The 21,234-nt window shown below is 41.3% G+C and overlaps 1 protein-coding gene across 1 annotated transcript in view; it reads right to left on the bottom strand.

The window, feature by feature from the left end:
- Positions 1-10,162: 10,162 nt before the first annotated feature.
- NR1D2 (nuclear receptor subfamily 1 group D member 2) overlaps positions 10,163-21,234 on the bottom strand; it is a 35,030-nt gene continuing 23,958 nt past the window's right edge. The window contains exon 8 of the mRNA XM_034955973.3: positions 10,163-13,557. Coding sequence (XP_034811864.1) covers positions 13,361-13,557 — 197 coding nt within the window. The 3' untranslated portion in view covers positions 10,163-13,360. The remainder of the gene's footprint in view (positions 13,558-21,234) is intronic.

Here is a 21,234-nt window from a genome sequence, read left to right as displayed (position 1 = left end):
CAATCTCAGCTCACTGCAACCTCCACCTCCCAGTTCAAGCGATTCTCCTGCCTCATCCTCCCCAGTAGCTGAGATTACAGGCACCTGCCACCACAGCCAGCTAATTTTGTTTTGTTTTGTTTTGTTTGTTTGTTTTTTGTATTTTTAATAGAGATGGGGTTTCACCGTGTTGGCCAGGCTGGTCTCGAACTACTGACCTCAGGTGATCCAACCCCCTCAGCGAAAGTGCTGGGATTACAGGTGTGAGCCACTGCACCTGGCCTATTCTTTTTTTTTTTTTTTTTTTTTTGAGACAGAGTCTCACTCAGTCACCCAGGCTGGAGTGCAGTGGTGAGATCTCGGCTCACTGGAACCTCCGCCTCCCAGGGTCAAGCAATTCTTGTGCCTCAGCCTCCCAAGTAACTAGGATTACAGGCATGCACCACCACGCCTGGCTAATTTTTTGTATTTGTAGTATAGATGCGGTTTTGCTATGTTGGCCATGCTGGTCTCGAACTCCTGGCCCCAAGTGATCCTCCCACCTCAGCCTCCCGAAGTGCTGGGATTATAGGCATGAGCCACCGTGCCCGGCCCCAAGCTATATTCTTCTAGAGCAGTGGTTCTCAATCTTTCAGCTGGAACAGAATCACCTGGAAAACTTGTTAAAACACAGACTGCTGGGCCCTACCCCCCAGCCTCTGATCCAGGTGGTCTGTCGTATGACCCCAGAATCTGCATTCTAGGTAGGGATGATGATGATGGTTGGAGGGCTACCCTTTGAGAACCACTGTACTAGGAGGTATTCAAGATACAGGCTGTATCTAATCCTAGCCAACTCAAGTCAGGAGGCGTCATGCTCTCTCCTCCCTGAATCTAAAGTGGATATGATTCCAACCTGAGTTTCACACCCAGGTGCAGTCACAGGCGGTATGCTGCCCAGGTGTGCTTGCCCCGCAGGAGAACACAATCACCAAAGCTGTATCTTACAGAGACCCTAAGCTTTAAGGCACAGTAAGCTTGTCCACTACTAAAACATGGCCCATGAATAAGTGTCCTGGGTTCTGAAATATTAGACCAGCAATTCTCCATTCATGGGGAAATGAGGCAGATGGATGAGGGTGGAGGTTTTCTCTCCTATCCAGGCAGAGGCACAGGGTTGGGGAGAGGGGACAGAAGGATTCTCCCTCTTTTCTCCTCCCTGTAACTCAGGCTACGGGGGCCACAGAAGGCCCAACTCTGGCCCTCCTCTGACTGTGCCCCTGCCCTAAGCCAAGAAGACACACCTGCCCAGAGCCCAGAACCCCTTCTAGACCAAGCTCCAATTAATGTAATTCCCTGCCCAGAGGGACCTGGGCCTTCCAGGCAGGCCCTGAGACTCTTTCCTTGGTCCTCCTGCAGGCAGACCTCACTGCCCATGGTGCGCAGACCTAGGCCCAAAGGGGTGGCTCAGGAGGTGACTGTGTGAAAGATAAGGTAGACAGCTTGGACCCAGGAGGTGGGATGTCCACCGTTATGCGTGAGAGGCTTAGCTGCAGGCGGGTACTAGGGGTGGAAGGAGCCCTATCTGTAGCATTTACTGATTTCCATAAAATCAATACTACTCCCACCATGGCCAATCTCAAGCTACCAATGTGAAGTCAACTGGCTCACAAAATTCCTGAAACATTGGCTTTCATGAGCTGGTAAGAACTGGCCCCAGCACACCACTGGAGAGGTCCTTCATGCTAGGGGACAACGGCAGGAGTGGAAAAAGGACAAAGGCAGACTGAGGACCTTCATCTATTTTTGCTCTGGCCCTTCATGTATCTGGCCCTGCATTTCTATCAACCAGGATGTTGTTCTGGTCACCGCTGATGATGGCCATCAGTACTGAGCTCACAAAGAAGGACCCTTTCTTCCTTACTATTTGATGTAGAAGATATGAATGACTCTTGGTGTCCATATTCGTCCGTTGTCACAATGCTATAAAGAACTACGTGAGGCTGAGTGTGGTGGCTCAGGCCTGTAATCCCAGCACTTTGGGAGGCCAAGGCGGGTGGATCACTTGAGCTCAGAAATTCGAGAACAGCCTAGGCAACATGGAGAAACCCCATCTCTACTAAAAATACAAAAGTTAGCTGGGCATGGTGGTGCACACCTGTAGTCCCAGCTACTCGGGAGGCTTAGGCACGAGAATCACTTGAACCTGGGATGCAAAGACTGCAGTGAGCGGAGATGCCACCATTGCACTCCAGCCTGGGTGACAGAGCGAGACTCGGTCTCAAAAAAAAAAAAAAAAAAAAAAGAACTACCTGAGGCCGAATATGGTGGCTCACACCTCTAATCCTAGCATTTTGGGAGACCAAGGTGGGTGGATCACTTGAGCTCAGCAATTCGAGACCAGCCTGGGCAACATGGTAAAACCCCATCTCTATAAAAATTACCAAAAAGTTAGCGGAGCATGGTGGTGTGTGTCTGTAGTCCCAGCTACTTGGGGTGCTGAGGTAGAAGAATCATTTCAACCCAGGAGGTCGACGCTGCAGTAAGCCAAGATCACACCACTGCACTCCAGCCTGGGTGACAAAATGAGACCCTGTCTCAAAAAGAAAAAAAGAAAGAAAGAAAGAGAGAGAGAGAGAAGAAGGAAGGAAGGAAGGAAGGAAGGAAGGAAGGAAGGAGAAAGAAAGGAAGGGGAAAAAACAAATTAAAAACAAAAAGAACTGGCCGGGTGTGGTGGCTCACGCCTGTAATCCCAGCGCTTTGGGAGGCCAAGGCAGGCTGATCACCTGAGGTCAGGTGTTTGAGACCAGCCTGGCCAACATGGTGAAACCCTGTCTCTACTAAAAATACAAAAATTAGCCAGGCGTGGTGGCAGGCGCCTGTAATCCCAGCTACTTGGGAGGCTAAGGCAGGAGAATTGCTTCAACCCAGGAGGCAGAGGTTGCAGTGAGCCGAGATCATGCCACTGCACTCCAGTCTGGGCGATAGAGTGAGACTCTGTCTAAAAAAAAAAAAAAAAGAACTACTTGAGACCAGACGATTTATGGTGAAAGGAGCTTTAATTGACTCACAGTTCTGCAGGCTATCTATACAGGAAGCATGGCTGGAAGGTCTCAGGAAACTTACACAATCGTGACAGAAGACAAAGGAGAAGCAAGCACGTCTTACCATGGAGGACCAGGAGAGGTGGAGAGTGAAGGGGGAGGCACTTTTAAACATCCAGATCTCATGAGAACTCACTCTCACAAGAACAGCCAGGGGAAATTCTGCCCCCATGATCCAATCACCTCCCATCAGGTCCCTACCCCAACACTGGGAATTACAATTCGACACAAGATCTGGTTGGGGACACAGAGCCAAACCACATCAGTGGCCTACCCAATAGCCTTTCCCCAACAGCTTCTTTCTGGAAGAGCCCGCTGCTCTCTACAGAGGCTGAAAAATGTTAGATACTTGCTTTCCCAGGCTCCCTTGAAGCAGGAGACCCAGTCTGGCCAACAGGAACTGAAGGGTGAAGCCCGCTAGAGCCTTCTGGAAAAGATTCCCCCCTAACATACAAGAGGAAGGTCTCTGCCCTTCTTATCTGGACATGGTACCTCTGCTGTGATGCCCGAACTGTGGCAGCCATCTTGCAACCATGAGAGAAAACATTAGAAACAGGCACAGGATGACAAAGAAGGATCAGAACTCCTAGGTTCCTTTTTTTCTTTTAATTAATTGTGGTAAAATGTACATAACATAAAATTTACCATCTTAACTTTTTTTTTTTTTTTTTTTGAGACAGAGTCTCGCTCTGTCGCCCAGGCTGGAGTGCAATGGCGCGATCTCAACTCACTGCAAGCTCCGCCTCTTAGGTTCACACCGTTCTCCTGCCTCAGCCTCCCAAGTAGCTGGGACTACAGGTGCCCACCACTATGCCCACCTAATTTTTTGTATTTTTAGCAGAGATGGGGTTTCACCGTGTTAGCCAGGATGGTCTCCATCTCCTGACCTCATGATCCACCTGCCTCAGCCTCCCAAAGTGCTGGCATTACAGGCATGAGCCACCGCGCCTGGCCCATCTTAACCATTTTTAAGTGTTCACTTCAATAGTGTTAAATACAATCACTTTGTTGTACAACCCATCTCAAGAATTCTTAAAAATTATTATGGGTGCATAACAGTTGTATGTATTTATGGGGTACATGTGTCATTTTGATGCAGGCATATAATGTATAATGATCAAATCAGGGTAATTGGGGTACCCATCACCTCAAGCATATCATTTCTTTGTGTCAGGGACATGCCAGTTCCACTCTTAGTTTAGAATTCTTTTCATCTTGCAGAACTGAAATTCTGAAATAATTCCCCCTTTCCCCCTCCTCCCAAACCCTGGTAACTATTTTTCTACTTTCTGTTTCTATGAATTTGACTACTCAAAGTACTTCACATAAGTAGAATCTTACAGTATTTGTGACTGGCTTATTTCATTTAGCACAATGTCTTCAAGGTGCATCCATGTTGTAGTATGTGTCAGAATATCCTTCCTTTTTGAGGCTCAATAATAGCACATTTTGTTTATTCATTCATCCTTCTATGGAAATCTGGGGTTTTCCCACATTTTGGCTATTATGAATAATGCTGCTATAAATGTGAGTACAAATATCTCTTCGAGACCCTGCTGTCAATTCTTTGGGGTATATACCCAGAAGTGGAATTGCTGGATCATATGGTAGTTCTATTTTTAATTTTTTGAGGAACTGCCATACTGTCCTCCACAGCGGCTGCACTGACTTACATCTCCAACAGTGCACAGTGGTTCCAACTTCTCCACATCCTCACCAGCACTTATTTTCTGGTGTTTTTTTTTTTCTTCCTGATAGTTGCCATCCTAATGGGTGTAAGGTAGGTGCCTGTGTTTTTTATGGCATTTGTGAAGCCACTGAACCAGCCTGAAATTGTCCTGCCTCTAGAAGTCTTGTGTAGGAAAAAAAATTAATAAGCATCCTTATTACAGAACTCCATGTTTTTTAATTTTTATTTTTTTAAAGATAGGGTCTTGCTCTGTTGCCCAGGCCGGAGTGCAGTGGTTACAGTGAGTGCACAGCTCATTGTACAGCCTCAAACCACCAAACCCAGCTAATTCTGAAATATTTTAATAGAGATGAGGGCTCACTATGTTGCACAGGCTGGTCTTGAATTCCTGGCCTCAAGCAATCCTCCCACCTTGGCCTCCCAAAGAGCTGGGATTACAGGGATGAGACACTATGCTCTGCCTGAACTCCCTTTTAGACAGAGCTTAAGCACCTTCTAATTGATGCACTGCTCCTTCAGTAATACAGAAAGTATTAATTCTTTTCATGATTTACTTTTGTTTATCATGCTTTCCATTATATACTGCTTCTTGAACTCTTAGAACTTAGCACAGATTATATACCAGGGTTAAGTCACAAAACAGTGCAACTGCAAATACAAAGGAGTGTTCCTAACAGCTTTATACATAATAACCAAACTGGAAACAATCCAGATGTCCATTCAATAGGCGTATGGATAAACCATGATACATCTATACAATGGAACACGACTTGCAATAAAAAGGAACAAACTGCCAATACACAAATGACATGAATGAGCCTCAAAAACATTATGCTGGGTGAAGAAGCCTGACACAGAAGAGAACTGTTAGTCCAACTCCTGCTGCTATAACAAAATAGGGTAAACTGGGTAATTTATTTAAAAAAAGAGGTTTATTGAGCTTATGTTCTGGAGGCTACAAAGTCCAAGATTGAGGGGCCATATCTGGTGAGGGCCTTCTTGCTGCATCATAACAGAAGGGTGAGCAAGCACATAAAACAGAGAGGAAGTCAGGCCAAACTCACCCTTTATAGGAACCCAATCCCGCTATAATCCATTCAAAGAGGCAGAGCCTTCATGGCCTAATCACCTATTTTTTTATTTTATTTATTTTTATTTTTTTTAGATGGAGTCTCGTTCTGTCACCCAGGCTGGAGTGCAGTGGCGCGATCTCGGCTCACCGCAACATCTGCTTCCCGAGTTCAAGTGATTCTCCTGCCTCAGCCTCCCCAGTAGCTGGGATTACAGGCGCCCACCACCACGCCTCACTAATTTTTGTATTTTTAGTAGAGACAGTGTTTCACTATGTTGGCCAGGGTGGTCTCAAACTCCTGACCTCAGGTGATCTGCCTGCCTCAGCCTCCCAAAGTGCTGGCATTACAGGTGTGAGCCATCGCGCCTGGCCTAGTCACTTATTAATTGCACACAGTTATTGAATATCTATGTGTCAGGATTTAAAAAAAAAATCCAATGCAAAATGAGGTTCCACGAAGGGCTGGGCAACTAATTCAGACAGTGTTAGGGGAATTGTATGCACGTGGAGCACAACGGCTACCAATCCCAGCATTTTGAAGGATAATTGCCAGGCACTGCTGTCGTAGACCTTGTATGCTGGAGCTGGCTTGTGAGAGCTCCTGATGTCTGATTCTTGTTTCCAGGAATTCAGGGTGCAGTGGCGTGCGCCTGTAATCCCAGCTACTCAGGAGGCTGAGGCAGGAGGATTGCTTGAACTTGGGAGGCGGAGGTTTCGGTGAGCCGAGATTGAGCCATGCACTCCAGCCTAAGCAACAGAGCGAGACTCCATCTCAAAAAATAACAATAATAATAATAATGACTAAACCATTAGTCCATTCATTGAAAATCTGATCAGATAAAACAGCCTAGGAAAACAGCAGCCATAGTAGAGAACAAAAAGTTGATCAAGAGAATGAAAGTAGGTACTTTCCACTTTGGAAATGACCCTAACTGCATTTAACTGCGGAATTGAGACAGGAAATTAAACAGCTACTGCAGGGGGAGAAAACAGATGAGCATTTATAAGCAAAGCAACAAAATAATAAGGGGAAAACTGCTGGAGTTAAGGTGTTCAGAGCAATATGAGACAATAGAAAAGAAAAAAAAATACAGAACTGACTTCAGAGACTTTAAGAAGATCATATTTGACTCTGCAGACTCCAGTAGAAAAAATAGGGGGAAAAATTTTAGGAACACCATATTCACCTGCGGATTTTGTTTTTGAGTCATTTTAAAAACACTGATCCCACCCCTGTCAGTAACTTGCATTAAAAAGTATGGGAAATGCTAACTTTGAGAGCATGTTTACATTCTGGGGAATGTGCCCCATATTAAAGCAACTGGAGAGATTCTGAGCTTCCTCCAAGACTTCCCCTTAGGGCTCCTATACTCACTGCATTCAGTGTTGTTCTAAGTGGATTTTGTACTCTGGTGTCAAAAATTACCCCACAGCCACCAACTCTTAACACAGCGAAGAGCAACACTGATGTGGCTACTAAAACACATGCCACAGCTGTTTCTAAGCTTTTACATAGACAAAGAATAAAAAAAAATCAAACATAACAAATTTTAACACAGGCCCAATCTAGAGTAAAAACTAAAACCAGATCTGTGAAGTGATTATCTTTATTCCTGTATTCACAGACAGCATTCCTCAATTTCAGAAGGAATTTAATCCATTTTGTTTTCCATCAACCACACATTTACTTGGAGCTTGCTTATTAAACTGTGCAAAGAAGGGGACAAAATAAAATTAAATTTGTGCAATAATGCACTGAATTCGATCAACATCCTGATCAACACCCAAAATGGGTATAAGGTTAACAAGCCTTTTTCTCCTAAAGCTGTCTTTCTTAAGAGTCCCAACAAGTGCTCAGCACAGAAAAAAAAAAAAAAAAAAAAAAGGCAAAGGGGTTATTTAGGGAAGACAGTTTGATGAAAATGGCATCCCATTAAACCCTTCCTTAAAGGATTCACAATGCACACTGCCTCACTGCAGAACAGGACTGACATGGAGACATCTCAGTAACCTTGTTTAACCCAGCATTTCCAAACTTACTTGATCAAGGAGCCCATTTTTCCCAGCTAACATCAATTAATATCCACAGAAACACAGTGGATATTTATGGCAGAAGCTGCTCCAGACGGCACATGGCTGCATCACACCAGCTGCAGCAAGGAGGTGCCTCCAGGGCTGCATGCTCCATAAAGCCGGTGGGAGGCCCACCCATCTGGGTGCAGTTGCAGCTGCCCAAACATCCCTGCACTGTTTTTGTTGTTGATGTTTTTTGAGACGGAGTCTCCCTCTGTTGCCCAGGCCAGAGTGTGGTGGTGCAATCTCGGCTCACTGAAGCCTCCACCACCGGGGTTCAAGCACCCTGCACTCTTGGGGGCACGAGGAAGGCCCCCTCACTGCCCCTGCCCTCACAGGCTCAGAAGTGCCTGTTCCCACTGCCTGGCTTCCCCCTGCTATTGGCACTCACTCCGACCTTGGAGCAAAGTTGGGGCCAAGTCCTGGGGTCATGAACAGCAGCAAGAGACAGACGGGTTCCTGGGCAGAAGGAGGCGGGTCCCCAGTGAGGCCCCACCTTCAGGCTATGGAGGGCCTGAATGCTGGCAACTGAGCCGCCAGCCCTGCAGACCAGAGTGGAAACTTGTGGTGCCTTTTCCAGGCCCACCCATGGCTGCCCGTGGACCAATCAGCATGCACTTCCTCCTCTCCGAGGCCCATAAAATCCCTAGGCTGAGTCAGAGCTGGGGAAAAGGTAGGGATGACCAGCTGCAGAGAGGATCTACCCACTCCAGGGCCTCCTCTCTGCTGAGAGGATGGGGAGACCAAGGGATGGCCAGCTGTAGAGAGGAACTACCTTCTCTGCTGAGAGCTGCAGAGATGACAAGATGACCTGCCTGCAGAGAGCAGCCACCCACTCCAGGGCCTCCTCTCTGCTGAGAGGATGGGGAGACCAAGGGATGGCCAGCTGTAGAGAGGAACTACCTTCTCTGCTGAGAGCTGCAGAGATGACAAGATGACCTGCCTGCAGAGAGCAGCCACCCACTCCAGGGTCTCCCCTCTGCTGAGAGCTCCAGAGAGTGGGATGACAACCTGCCCACAGCAAGGTGCTTCCCACTCCAGGGTCTCCTCTCTGCTAGGCCTAAACACTCATTGGGATACCCCTGGCTGCAGAAAGGAGCTGCCCACTGCAGGTCCCCTCTGAGCTATTCTATCGCTCAACAAAGCTCCTCTTCATCTTACCCTCCACTCGTCTGTGTACCTCATTCTTCCTGGTTGCAGGACAATAACTTGGGACCCACTGAATGGCAAAGCTAAAAGTTGTAACACAAATAGGATTGAAACATGCCCCTTGCTCACCACGCTGTGGGTGAAGGAGAGAAAAGCTGCAGCCAGCCCTTCAGGGACGTCACACCTGGGAACGCCCCAAGCCAAGGCTGTGATTCCCTCTTCGGAGACCTGTGGTTCCTCGCATCTTCAGCCTTCCAGCCACCACTGCATTCCCAGGTGCCAGCTGGGAAAGCTGCTCATGGTGCGCCTGGTCCAGCTGCAGCCTCGCAGAGAGCCTGCACCTGGAGATGTCCATCCCATGGCAGCAGCTGACGTGTCTGCGCAGTAGCTGGACCCCACACTCGCTCACACACCCCTTGCTGCTCCATGCCTGACTCACAGTCTCCCTTGGAGGCGTGGGATCCAGGCCAGGAACGTGAGCTGAGTACAGCCTGCCAGGCCAAGTGGGTGGAACAAGCCCAGTGGGCCCGAGCAAATCTCAGGCAAAGGTGCCACCAGCCACAGGTTTCCAGCTAGAAAAGCAACACCCCCAAGATTGCCTAACAATATTACTGCAAACAATGCAGATTTAAGTAGCTATCTTAATTTTGCCAACATGGGAACAACTGATAGGAAAAGAAAAAGAGGCTAGTAGTCTTGCTGAGGTGCACTCCATTCATGGCCAAGGGTGATTTCTGGTTATATCAAGTACCCCATTCCTCTCTCACATCTCCTACCTAGAAAGACTACCTTATTAGACACAACGAACCATTACTCAGTTGGCATTATAGAAAATAGCAACAGTCCTTGCCAGCATCTCAACTCTAAAATCTTTTTTTAAGCCCTGTGTGTGTGCGTGTGTGTGTGTGTATATATATATACACATACATATATATACATATACATATATATGTGTGTATATACACACACACATATATACATATACACACATTTCCCCATGCTGAATCAGAGATTTACATAAAAGATCCTGCTATGCTCAGGGGAAAGATACTTGTAGTGAGTTAAATTATTAGTTTTACAAAAAAGGCAAGGTAGATTAGACACCAAACACCACAGTTGGTTAGAAATATTTATTATCCCCTCCCCCCACATACAGATTACTTCTCAGAAACATGAAGTTATTATCCATGTCCTCATCAATTACAGTTTGTAGAAAATAAACTTAACTCATATCCCATCAACAATGTATTTCTATCTTTTTTTTAAACAATAGCCATTTCATTTTTCCATGTTAGTTCCAGAATAGCTTCAAGTTTTATCTTTTGGATCGAATCCAGTCAATCTTTGTTTATAGGTAACAGTTTCCTAACAGATCCCCTCCCCCAACCCCTAAAAAAATTCTATATCCTAAGTGATAAACTCTTCTTGTACATTCAGCAAACTTTATATTGGAAAAGAAAAAGAATAATTGAGATAGGTATTTACTTTCGTGCACAGTAATAAATCTAGCTGAGCTGCTACACCTTGCTTTGCAAAGATGTTTACATAAAATAAATCATCTCTTATCAAGTTACAATGGTAATTTCTTGAAATGTAGATATGAAAGCTATACACTTAATCCACTGAAATTTCCTTCTAATTTTTTAATCTGTAATTAAACCATCACCATAAGGACAAGCTTCATCCCAAGATGTTCCCCCTTTTCCCCTCAGCTATTTCTATCAACTTGAATCCTCTCTCAGATCATGTAAAGAGATACATTAAAAGCACAGGAAAAAAAATGTTTTAGCTTGCTGACATAATGCCCTTAAGTTTGCTGACATAATGCCCACATTTTAACTTTAAAATGTAAAATCAAAGTTAAAGCATCACTTAATTCATACAGTACATTATTAATCAACAGTGTCCCACCAACTCAGAAGTTTCCTAAATTGGCTGCTTTCTCTGCATTTAGTAAGTTTATAACCAATGACTCAATCAAAGAATGTGCTTGTAATAGGCTGCTGGTTTAATTTTAGAATCGAAAGTTTTATATTGGGCTACTTTCAAATATAGAAATGCTATGAGTGACATATGAACTATTAATTTTGTTTCCCATTACCTACAGGAAGAATTTATTCAAATAAAATTTTACAAGACAAAATGCAAATCTATATACCTATATAGAGATGTATATATGTATATATTGAACCTAACTAAAGTTTTATAAGCAATACTAACATAGTTCTGGTTACACATTCCTAAAGACTTAATTGTTTTAAAGATACATGTTATAAACAGGCTTATGCAAAAGGCAAAAATTAAGAATCAACATGATCTTTTGAGGTTTTCATTACTTCAAAAAGCTGTTTCTATCACCCATAGAAGAAAACTATGCATTTGTTTATCTTAGGAAAAAAAATTATAAAAAGATAATGCTATCATGTAAAGATTCACAAAAACTATACTGTATATCCCATAAGAGTTATACCTACTTAAGGTAAATCACAATTATGGTTTATATTGTATTACAGACATCACCATCGCCTTTCCTCTTTAATAATGAGAGGGTTTAACTTTTTTTAACTTACTCAACTAGTGCCACAGTAAATCAAGTCCCAGTAGCAACAAGTTAAACAAGATTACAAAATAAGGCATTCTGCTCACACGTCATGAAAGTAACAGGCTTAGTACAGTAAAGTGGGCTGTTATCATTTTTGCAATTTTATATAATCCAAACATTATACAGAAGGCAATCTTTACCAAAAAATCCAATTAATTGCTATTTTCCAGGTAAACAGGAAAACATACATAAAATCCTCAACTTTGGCTATTTCTCCTACTACCATAAACAGATGCTGATCTTATCTATTTAATCAAGTCCACTATTAGAAATGTGGATAAAATGTCTTTGACTATACCATTTCTAAGCCTGTAGGTCACACACTAGATGATTTTTCAAATTATAAATTAAATCTAATATGACAAAATCCCTGTAGTGTTATTTAGGAAAAAAGAAGTGGACTCAGAACATACACACGCACGCACACGCACACATGCCATCATATTAAACAGTTGCTTTAAACATTAATTAGTTCTTCAGAAAGAATAAAAATTCTTTAACATCAAGCTGCAGCATGTGTATACGGGGCAGCAATGCAACCTTTTTCAGCACAAGGTAAGAATATGAATCAACTTTTAAACAACTAGTACCCTGAACCAAAGATTTTGCCAAAGATGAACTCTAAAATACGTTTTTTTGTTGTTGTTGAAATTTGGATTCAATTGCCTGTTGCACTTTTACATTAAGTGTTGCTTAAATAAACAAAAATAGAGCATAAATTCAATATTCTACTGTCTAAACATTTTAAAGCAACGGTTATGCCATCATAAACAAGTAAAATGCACCTAATTTGGGTCTTTTGACACCTCCTGTTTTAAGTTTCCTGTATGATAAAGTTCTTCACAGTTTAAAATATTGTGAAGAAATATATTTATGTTTAACTATATTCACATACATATTATGTACATGTACTATGTCTTTGTTGTACCCATAAACTTTGAATACGTGTGTATCAGTAGGATACCCCACACATATGGCAGGAACCCTGAATAATATGGTTGGTGTGGACTGAAATGATTTCCCAGAAAGGCTTAGAAATAAGAAAAGAATATTATTATGAATAATTATAATAACAGAAATTTTACCTTATTTACATAGTGCCTATCTCCCAAGAGGTAAATATGCTTTACAGACATTTTTTAGTAACTCTGTGAGGTGGGGCATTGGGGACACTATCAATTCTCATTTTCCACAAGCAAGTAAACTACCCAGGACCACACACTTTAGCAGTGGTAGAGTAAATACAGACATGGAGATCTCCTAAATCCCGAAGTCTCCAATTACCAGATCAAATACTCTTGTGGTAGTAATAAGATTTCCATCATTCAACAGAACTCCTACCACAAAGGATTAATTTCTAAGTCCTCATACACTTGTGATTGTGCGTTATATTGATACCACAGGGAGATCAAAATGGTTTTTGGTTTTGGCAGATGAAAAAGTCTAACATTCAGTGTGATTATACTTCAGTGTAACTTCTCCAGTTTAAGTGCGACACAGCTGATTGGTCTATCAGGGAGATGCAGTCAACGTCTAATCATGGCTGAAGAGTTCTCAATCCGAACAGCTATTGCATGATTACAGAGATAGCCTACAATCTTTTATTGTCTTAAAGGTCTCTTCTATCTCCACATATGGTATACACATATAAATATGCATTTTAGCACAAAATGTACAGTTACCATCAGTTCATGTTTAAATAAACAAAGGCCTTAAGGGTGAACTTTAAAGGCCAAGAGCTCCTCAGAGTGCATGTTGTTTAAAGATCGAAGATCTGGCAACTTTAGAAGCAGTTTTGTAAAAATAGAGGCCTCATTTGGATGGTTTTTCATTATTAAGGTCCTTAGTGCACGAATCAGAGTTTCCTGCAAAGCCTCCACAGAGTTGACGTTTTCTATTCCAGATCGATCTAAGAGAGATCACGAATAAGGAAATATGAAAAACAGGATAAATTATTAACATTAAATATAAATAACATTCTTGCTTATCAGTGTCACTAATGAATAGAAAGCAAGGTTTTATACATCTGAATAAAGGCAAAAGTTGACAAATTTCTCAAAATCTCAGTAACAAATCGTTAGCTAGTTACTATATTATAAAGCATATATATCATGTAAAACATTTGATCAATCAAAATTCTTTACTGTTAAGAATTTTTATTCACAAGAACATAGAGGTTCTGACTTTTTAAAATTAGATGTCATCTGATTTCAACTGCTTCTAATTAGCAAAATAAAATAATGTAGTATATAAACATATTTTCAATACATATGGAATACACTCCCATTTGTATGTCACCATGTGTGGTAGGCAGCCCCTAAAATGGCCTCCAATGATCCCTTCATCCTGGTATTCGCACCCTTGCGCAATCTCCTCCTACTAAGTGGACCTAGACTTACTAACTTCTAATGAAAAAAAATATGGCAGAATTGATAGGATGTCCGTTCTGAGATTAGCTTACAAGAAACTGTGGCCTCCATCTTAGGTACGCTCTTGCTCACTTACTCTGAGAAAAGCTGCTGCCATGCTGTGAGCCACCCTGTGGAGAGGCCCACATGGCAAGGAACTAAGAGTGGGCTCTAGCCAACAGTCAGCAAGCAACTGAGGTGCTCAGTCCAACAGCTTACAAGGAACTGAATCTTGCCGATAACTACATACAACTGAAAGCAGATCCTTCCCTACTCAAGCCTTCATATGAGACCACAGCCCTGTCCACAGCTTAACTATAACCTCCTAAGAAACCCTGAGTCAGAGGCACATATCATATCCTATCTCTCATATCATATCTTAACCCTCAAAAACTGTGAGATTAAATAAATGTTTGCATTTGTAAGCCCCTGAATTTTGGGACAATTTGTAATGCAGTAATAGGTAACTAATACACTATGCAACTTTATTGCTATGTAACCCTACATTCACTTTCATTTAGCATATTGTGTTTATTAAATTTGTCATACAATATGTTAATAAACCAGTCATTTGGCATAAGCCTGCAATAAAGTATCTTAAAATCAGGCAAACCTATGTAGATCACCCATAGATGTTTTCATCAGCAAGAGTATTTTTTTCCCTTTACAACAGGAGGCAGGAGTATACAAAAATATTCAATGGTCCCCCACATGGGAGGTTGTAATTAACAAGAAAAAGATTTCTAACTTCTACAAGGAAGCAAAACTTCTGGCCATTCATGCCCTTTCGTTTTTTTACAAGGATATTGAGGGAGGTCTCCCATTATAAGTGATAGCTGAAAAAGGTCATTTGCAATGAAAGCACTTAAAACAAGGACTAAAATTTAATAGTAAAGGGCAAAAAAAGAAAAGTTTGATTAACTCTAAATGCAGAAAAATGATAAAAGTAAGTTTATCTTTTTTTTTGAGATGGAGTTTCACTCTGTCACCCAGGCTGGAATGCAGTGGTGCGATCTCGGCTCACTACAACCTCTGCCTCCCGAGTTCAAGCAATTATCTGCCTCAGCCTCCTGAGCAGCTGGGATTACAGGCACCCACCACCACACCTGGCTCATTTTTATATTTTTAGTTTCACCATCTTGGCCAGGCTGGCCTTGAACTCCTGACCTTGTGATCCACCCGCCTCGGCCTCCGAAAGTGCTGGGATTACAGGCATAAGCCACTGCACCTGGTCAGTTTATCTCATATTTAACAAAATTTGAACATTACAACTATATGCTAATTCTTATTTGGAAAAAAAGGCCAGGCATGGTGGCTCACACCTGGAATTCCAGCACTTTGGAAGGCCGAGGCAGGAGGATTGCTTGAGCTTAGGAGTTTGAGACCAGCCTGAGCAACATAGTGAGTCTTTGTCTTTACAAAAAAAAAAAAAAAAATTTAATTGAATGGGCATGGTGACACATGCCAGTAGTCCCAGCTACTTGGGTGGCTAAGGTGGGAGGATCACTTAAACCCAGGTCAAGGCTGCAGCGATCCACGATCATTCCACTGCACTCCAGTCTGGGTGACAGAGCGAGATGCTGCTCAAAAAATAAAAAGAATGTTGGGCAGGACGTGGTGGCTCATTCCTGTAATCTCAGCACTTTGGGAGGCCAAGGCAGGTAGATCACCTGAGATCAGGAGTTTGAAACCAGCCTGGCCAACATGGTGAAACCTCGTCTCTACTAAAAATACAAAATTTAGCCGGGCATGGTGATTGGCATCTGTAATCCCAGCTACTTGGAAGGCTGAGGCACAAGAATCACTTGAACCCAGGGGATGGAGGTTGCAGTGAGTCGAGATCATGCCCCTGCACTCCAGCCTGGGTGACAGAGTGGGAGCCTGTCTCAAAAAAAAAAAAAAAAAAAAAAAAAATTGGATATTGGTTTGTGGGGGTAGGGGGAGGGTCACAATTTTTCAGACAAAACTACTGGCAGAGACCTCTTTCTCTTGACATTTAACTTTGGTCAATCATAAATTATCTTCATAAAAATAAAGCCTTCAGTAATGATTTGAAGAGTCCCTCTTGCCTTTGATATTCAAGTAATGGTTTTTTTAAAAAAACATTATTTCACTTGATGAAATCGTTTGCCAAACATTTATTAAACATATGTACTGGTTACTGTTCTAAGGTGCTTGGAAATCAGCGGTGAACAAAACAAGAATGCCTTTAAGGAGCTTACGTTCTGACAAAGGAAAATAGTCATGTGCCACATAACAATGTTTCAGTTAATGGCAGACCACATATAAAAGGGTGGTCCCATAATATTATAATGTTGCTGAAAAATTCCTATCACCCAGTGACGTTGCAGCTTTTGTTGTCGTAACATCATAGCACAACACATAACTAACACGTTTATAGTGATGCTGGGGTAAGCAAACCTATTACACTTAATAATAGTAAACAACTATATTACTGATTTAAGTATTTACTATACTATACTTTTTATCATTATTTTACAGTATAGTCCTTCTACTTCATTTTTTGAGAACTCCTGACCTCAAATGATCCACCAGCCTGGGCCTCACCAAGTGCTGGGATTACAGGCATGAGCCACCTCGCTCGTCCCTTCTACTTAAAAAAAAAAAAAAAAAAAAAGATAACTGTAAAGCAGCCTCAGGCAGGTCCTTCAGGAGATATTCCTGAAGAATGCATTGTTATCATAGAAATACAGAAGGTGATAGATGATGACAGCTCATGCATGTTACTGCTCCTGAAGACCTTCCAGTAGAACAAAATGTGGAGGTGGAAGACAGTGATATTGATGATGATGAGCCTGTGTAGGCCTAAGCTAATGTATGTGTCTGTCACAGTTTTTAACAATAAAGTTTAAGAAGTAAATAAATAAATTATAAATAGAAAAAAGCTTATAGAATAAGGATATAAAGAAAATATTTTTGTATAGCTGTACAATGTGTTGTTTTAAGCTAAGTGTTACTATAAGACTCAAAAAGCTTTTAAAAATTTAAGTTTATAAAGTAAAACAGAGCAAGCTAAGTTTAATTTATTATGGAAGAAAAAAAATTTTAATAAATTTAGTGTACCGTAGGTGTTCAGTGATTAAGTCTACAGTCATATACAGTAATATCCCAGGCCTTCACATGCCCTCACGATGCACTCACTCATTCACCCACAGCAACTTCCAGTCCTGTACGCTGCATTCATGGTAAATGCCCTACACAAGTATACCAGCTTTTATCTTTCATATCTATTGTTACTGTACCTTTTCTTTGTTTAGATATGTTTAGATACACAAATACTTATTGTGTTACAAACTGCCTACAGTACTCAGCACAGTAACATGGTGTACAGGTTTGTACCCTAGTAACAATAGGCTATACCATAAAACCTAGGTGTGTAGTAGGATATACCATCTAGGTTTATGTAAGTACACTCTATGATGTTCACACAATGACAAAATTGCCTAACAATGCATTTCTCAGAACATATTTACGTCATTAAGCGACGCATGACTCTGGTTTCAATCATATGATTAGTAATTTATAATACCGAAAACTGAGAAAGAATGACAGTAATCCCCACAAACAAAATAATCTAGGTGGGCAAAGAAAGAAACAACTGATAAGTGGGGAAGATACCTGAGTGGGAACTAGTATTCGTAGTAGTTGGTTGGACAGGTGTAGGAAGTCACACAAAAAATTTAAAAATGTTTGAAGTTGTTGGTCTTTCAGTGGCTATTTTGTGTTTAGATGACCTATGCTTTGTTATACAACTCAGAACTTCAGGGAAATGGATGCCTATATCTAAAACCATAGATTGTATTAAATTTTTCTAAAGTCTCCATTTCTAAAACCATGGTTTTTAAGATTTCAAGGCCAAAGAACCTAAGGTACAAACCTGGTTGGATGGTAAACAATCTTCTGGAGACTATAATGTTAAGAGTACACATGTTGAAGTGGAAATTCATCTTCTAAATGGTGTACTAAATGCTACACTAGTACTGCAGAGTTTAATTTATGACACTTCTATCTTCTCTCTCCTTAGCTGGTTCTTCATTGCACTCCCAAGCTTGTACTCCTTACCAAATATTCTATTTATTTTCACTTCCTACAGGATGAAAGTCAAACCTTCAACAAAAATCTCTATGAAGACAACTAAAGTCTGTATGTAAATGAGCCTTGACTTCACACCTACATGCCAGTCCTTAATCTTCAACTGGAAGTGGCTGCTGTTACTTTAAACAACCTGAAAAGAAACCTACCTTCCAGGTATAATTCCCCTTCCACGATACTAGGATTCTTCCAATCTTACAGGCAAACATCATGTTTGAGATTTTTCTCCCCCTTAGCAGCTAGAGCTATTCTGTTAACAAGCAGTATAATGGAAAGGCTTTGAAGCCAGACTAATGGGAGTTCAAATACTTGCTTAGCCAGTAATTAAAAATGGACATTGGGTAAATTACTTAATCCCTCTGTTCCTCAAATCCCTTGTCTGTATAACTGTGAATAACATGTCCCAGCTCACAGGGATCTACTGTGAGGATAAAATAATATAATGAGACATAGAAATTAACTACCATTTCTTCTGACAACCCAAAAACAACAAAAGAAGACCACTATACATTTCCAAGAAGAAAAAGCTATTTTAAAGATAAAGCAAACTATGTTACTTAATTCTAAACAATTAATAGAGAACTGAAATAAACTATCCATTTGTTCCCTGATACAAGGAACATCACCCTTCAAGGTGCAGAGGTTTGGAGAAGAGGTTTCCATTATTCTTTACCATTTCAACCTCACTGTGTGAACACTGTAAGTACTATTTACATAATCATAATACCATAAATGCTGACTTTCAACTTTTCAACTTTGGGAATCAACTGATCAAATCATAACAGTGATAGAACAAGATATAAATGTTTTAATTGACTACATAAAAGGAATGTTACAGCAAAGTCAGAGTACAAAGAAAAAACTGTGTCTTTGAACAATTAAGAGATTCTATCTAAACTATCCAAAAGACATTATGTATAAGCAAAGGTCAAAAAATGTGAGTATATTAAAATTACCAACAAAACTGTTAAAGTAAATTAAAAAATAAAACATAAAAAAACCCTGAGAGGGAAAAGGAAGGATACTTTTATTTATAAGTTATACTCACTAAATAAAAAGAGGTATAGGCTGGGCACGGTGGCTCATGCCTATAATCCCAACACTTTGGGAGGCCGAGGAGGGTGGATCACCTAAGGTCAGGAGTTCAAGACCAGCCCGGCCAACATGACGAAACCCTGTCTCTACTAAAAATACAAAAATTAGCTGAGGATGGTGTTGGGCACCTGTAATCCCAGCTACTTGGGAGGCAGAGGTTGCAGTGAGCTGAGATCACTGCACTCCAGCCTGGGTGACAGAGTAAGACTCTGTCTCAAAAAAAAAAAAAAAAAAAAAAAAAGGTATAGAGATGTAAGCATTATATTCAGAGTTGGGTGGTCAACAACCAGAAAATTAAAAAGAAGGGTGTTAAGAAATCCAGTTTTCTGAGGAATAAGGCTGGGGTGGAGGAAAGAGGAAAAAAGCAGAGACTTTTCATTTTAAACTCTTCTGTAGCGTTTGAATTTTATTTTCCTGCCTAGATACTGCTTTAAAAACAGCTAGTAATTTATGCTGCTGTTTGGCTGGGCGCGGTGGCTCATGCCTGTAATCCCAGCACTTTGGGAGGCCGAGGCGGGCGGATCACCTGAGGTTGGGAGTTCGAGACCAGCCTGACCAACATGGAGAAACCCCCTGTCTACTGAAAATACAAAATTAGTTGGGTGTGGTAGTGCATGCCTGTAATCCCAGCTACTCAGGAGGCTGAGGCAGGAGAATTGCTTGAACCTAGGAGAGGGAGGTTGCGGTGAACAGAGATCATGCCATTGCACTCCAGCCTGGGCAGCAAGAGAGAAACTCCATCTCCAAAAATAAAAATAAAAAAACAAACAACAACAACAAAAAAAAAACAGCTAGTAATTTTTAAGTGGTAAGGATTAAAATTTGACATGAAACTTCATATATGTGTACTTGTATATGTTCATACAGTGACATAACAAAAATGAGAATGCACTGTATTCTTTTACAATCAGTCTTTCACACTTAATTTTCCATTTTTAAAATATATCCTACATAAACAAACAGGTAAATGGATAGATGGATAGGCGAATGGATAGATGGATAGGTAAATGGATAAAGATCCCCAATATTAGTAGTGATCTTTTCTGGTAGTGATATTATAACCTTTTTTTTTCCATTTTAATATTTTCTACATTTTCAAAGAACCCATATTAAATTTATAATCAGAAAAAAGGCTTTTTCAAAAACAGATTAAATCAAACTAAAAATCATGTTCCTATCCTGAAATAACAAGATTCGTTCCTGGCATACAGAGTTTCCCTCTACCCCTTTGCCATCATTTCTTCCTCTGAACTACCTCTGGGAAGTTGGCCCTTCTACTTCATCTCACCTGCCTTAATTTATTTTAGAAGAGTTCACCCCACTGCCTCACACCTGATGTCATTTCAAAAGCTTCTCAACCTAACTCTCTAGCACTAATGACTTACCTACCTAATCCGCCCACCACAATAAAAAAGCAGAATTAATGTTAAACATCACTTTGTTCAACCAGATCACTCTCCTACTTAAGAAGGTACACAGACTTTCTTCTGCCCCATATTTTGGTTAAAACCTCCCCGCTTAGTTCTCATAGCTGTTAGTCCATAACCTGGTGCTCCCCTAACTCTGAAGGCTTTTGTCCCCCTTCCTCCTTGATGTACACTCCAGGCTTTGGCCACCTGACCCTTCCCCGGCCCTAACTCGTACTCTCCCATGCCTTTCCATCTCTTCTTCATTGGGAAAGCTTAATAATTCAACCTTCAAATTCCAGCTCCACTTCTATCTTTCCCCACAGAGGCTTCCAAGATGATTTCACCTTCCTTTCTACAACTCCAGCTTACCTCAGACAGAGAACTACACGGTTTAGTAGCATAAAGCTCTTTGTGTAGTTTCGTCTCTCCAAAAAGAATGAAAACACTTAGCAAGCTTGTGCCTTAAAGCTTTTTGTCTCCCCCTGGGCACCTAATAGGTAAGGTATATTCATCAGGTAAATAATTTAACAAGTATTGATTATCTGTGGTTTCAAAATAATC

This window comes from Pan paniscus, chromosome 2 (assembly GCF_029289425.2).
Source record: "Pan paniscus chromosome 2, NHGRI_mPanPan1-v2.0_pri, whole genome shotgun sequence".
In the NCBI taxonomy this organism is placed as follows: Eukaryota; Metazoa; Chordata; class Mammalia; order Primates; family Hominidae; genus Pan; species Pan paniscus.
This window is presented reverse-complemented; position numbering and strand designations above follow the sequence as displayed.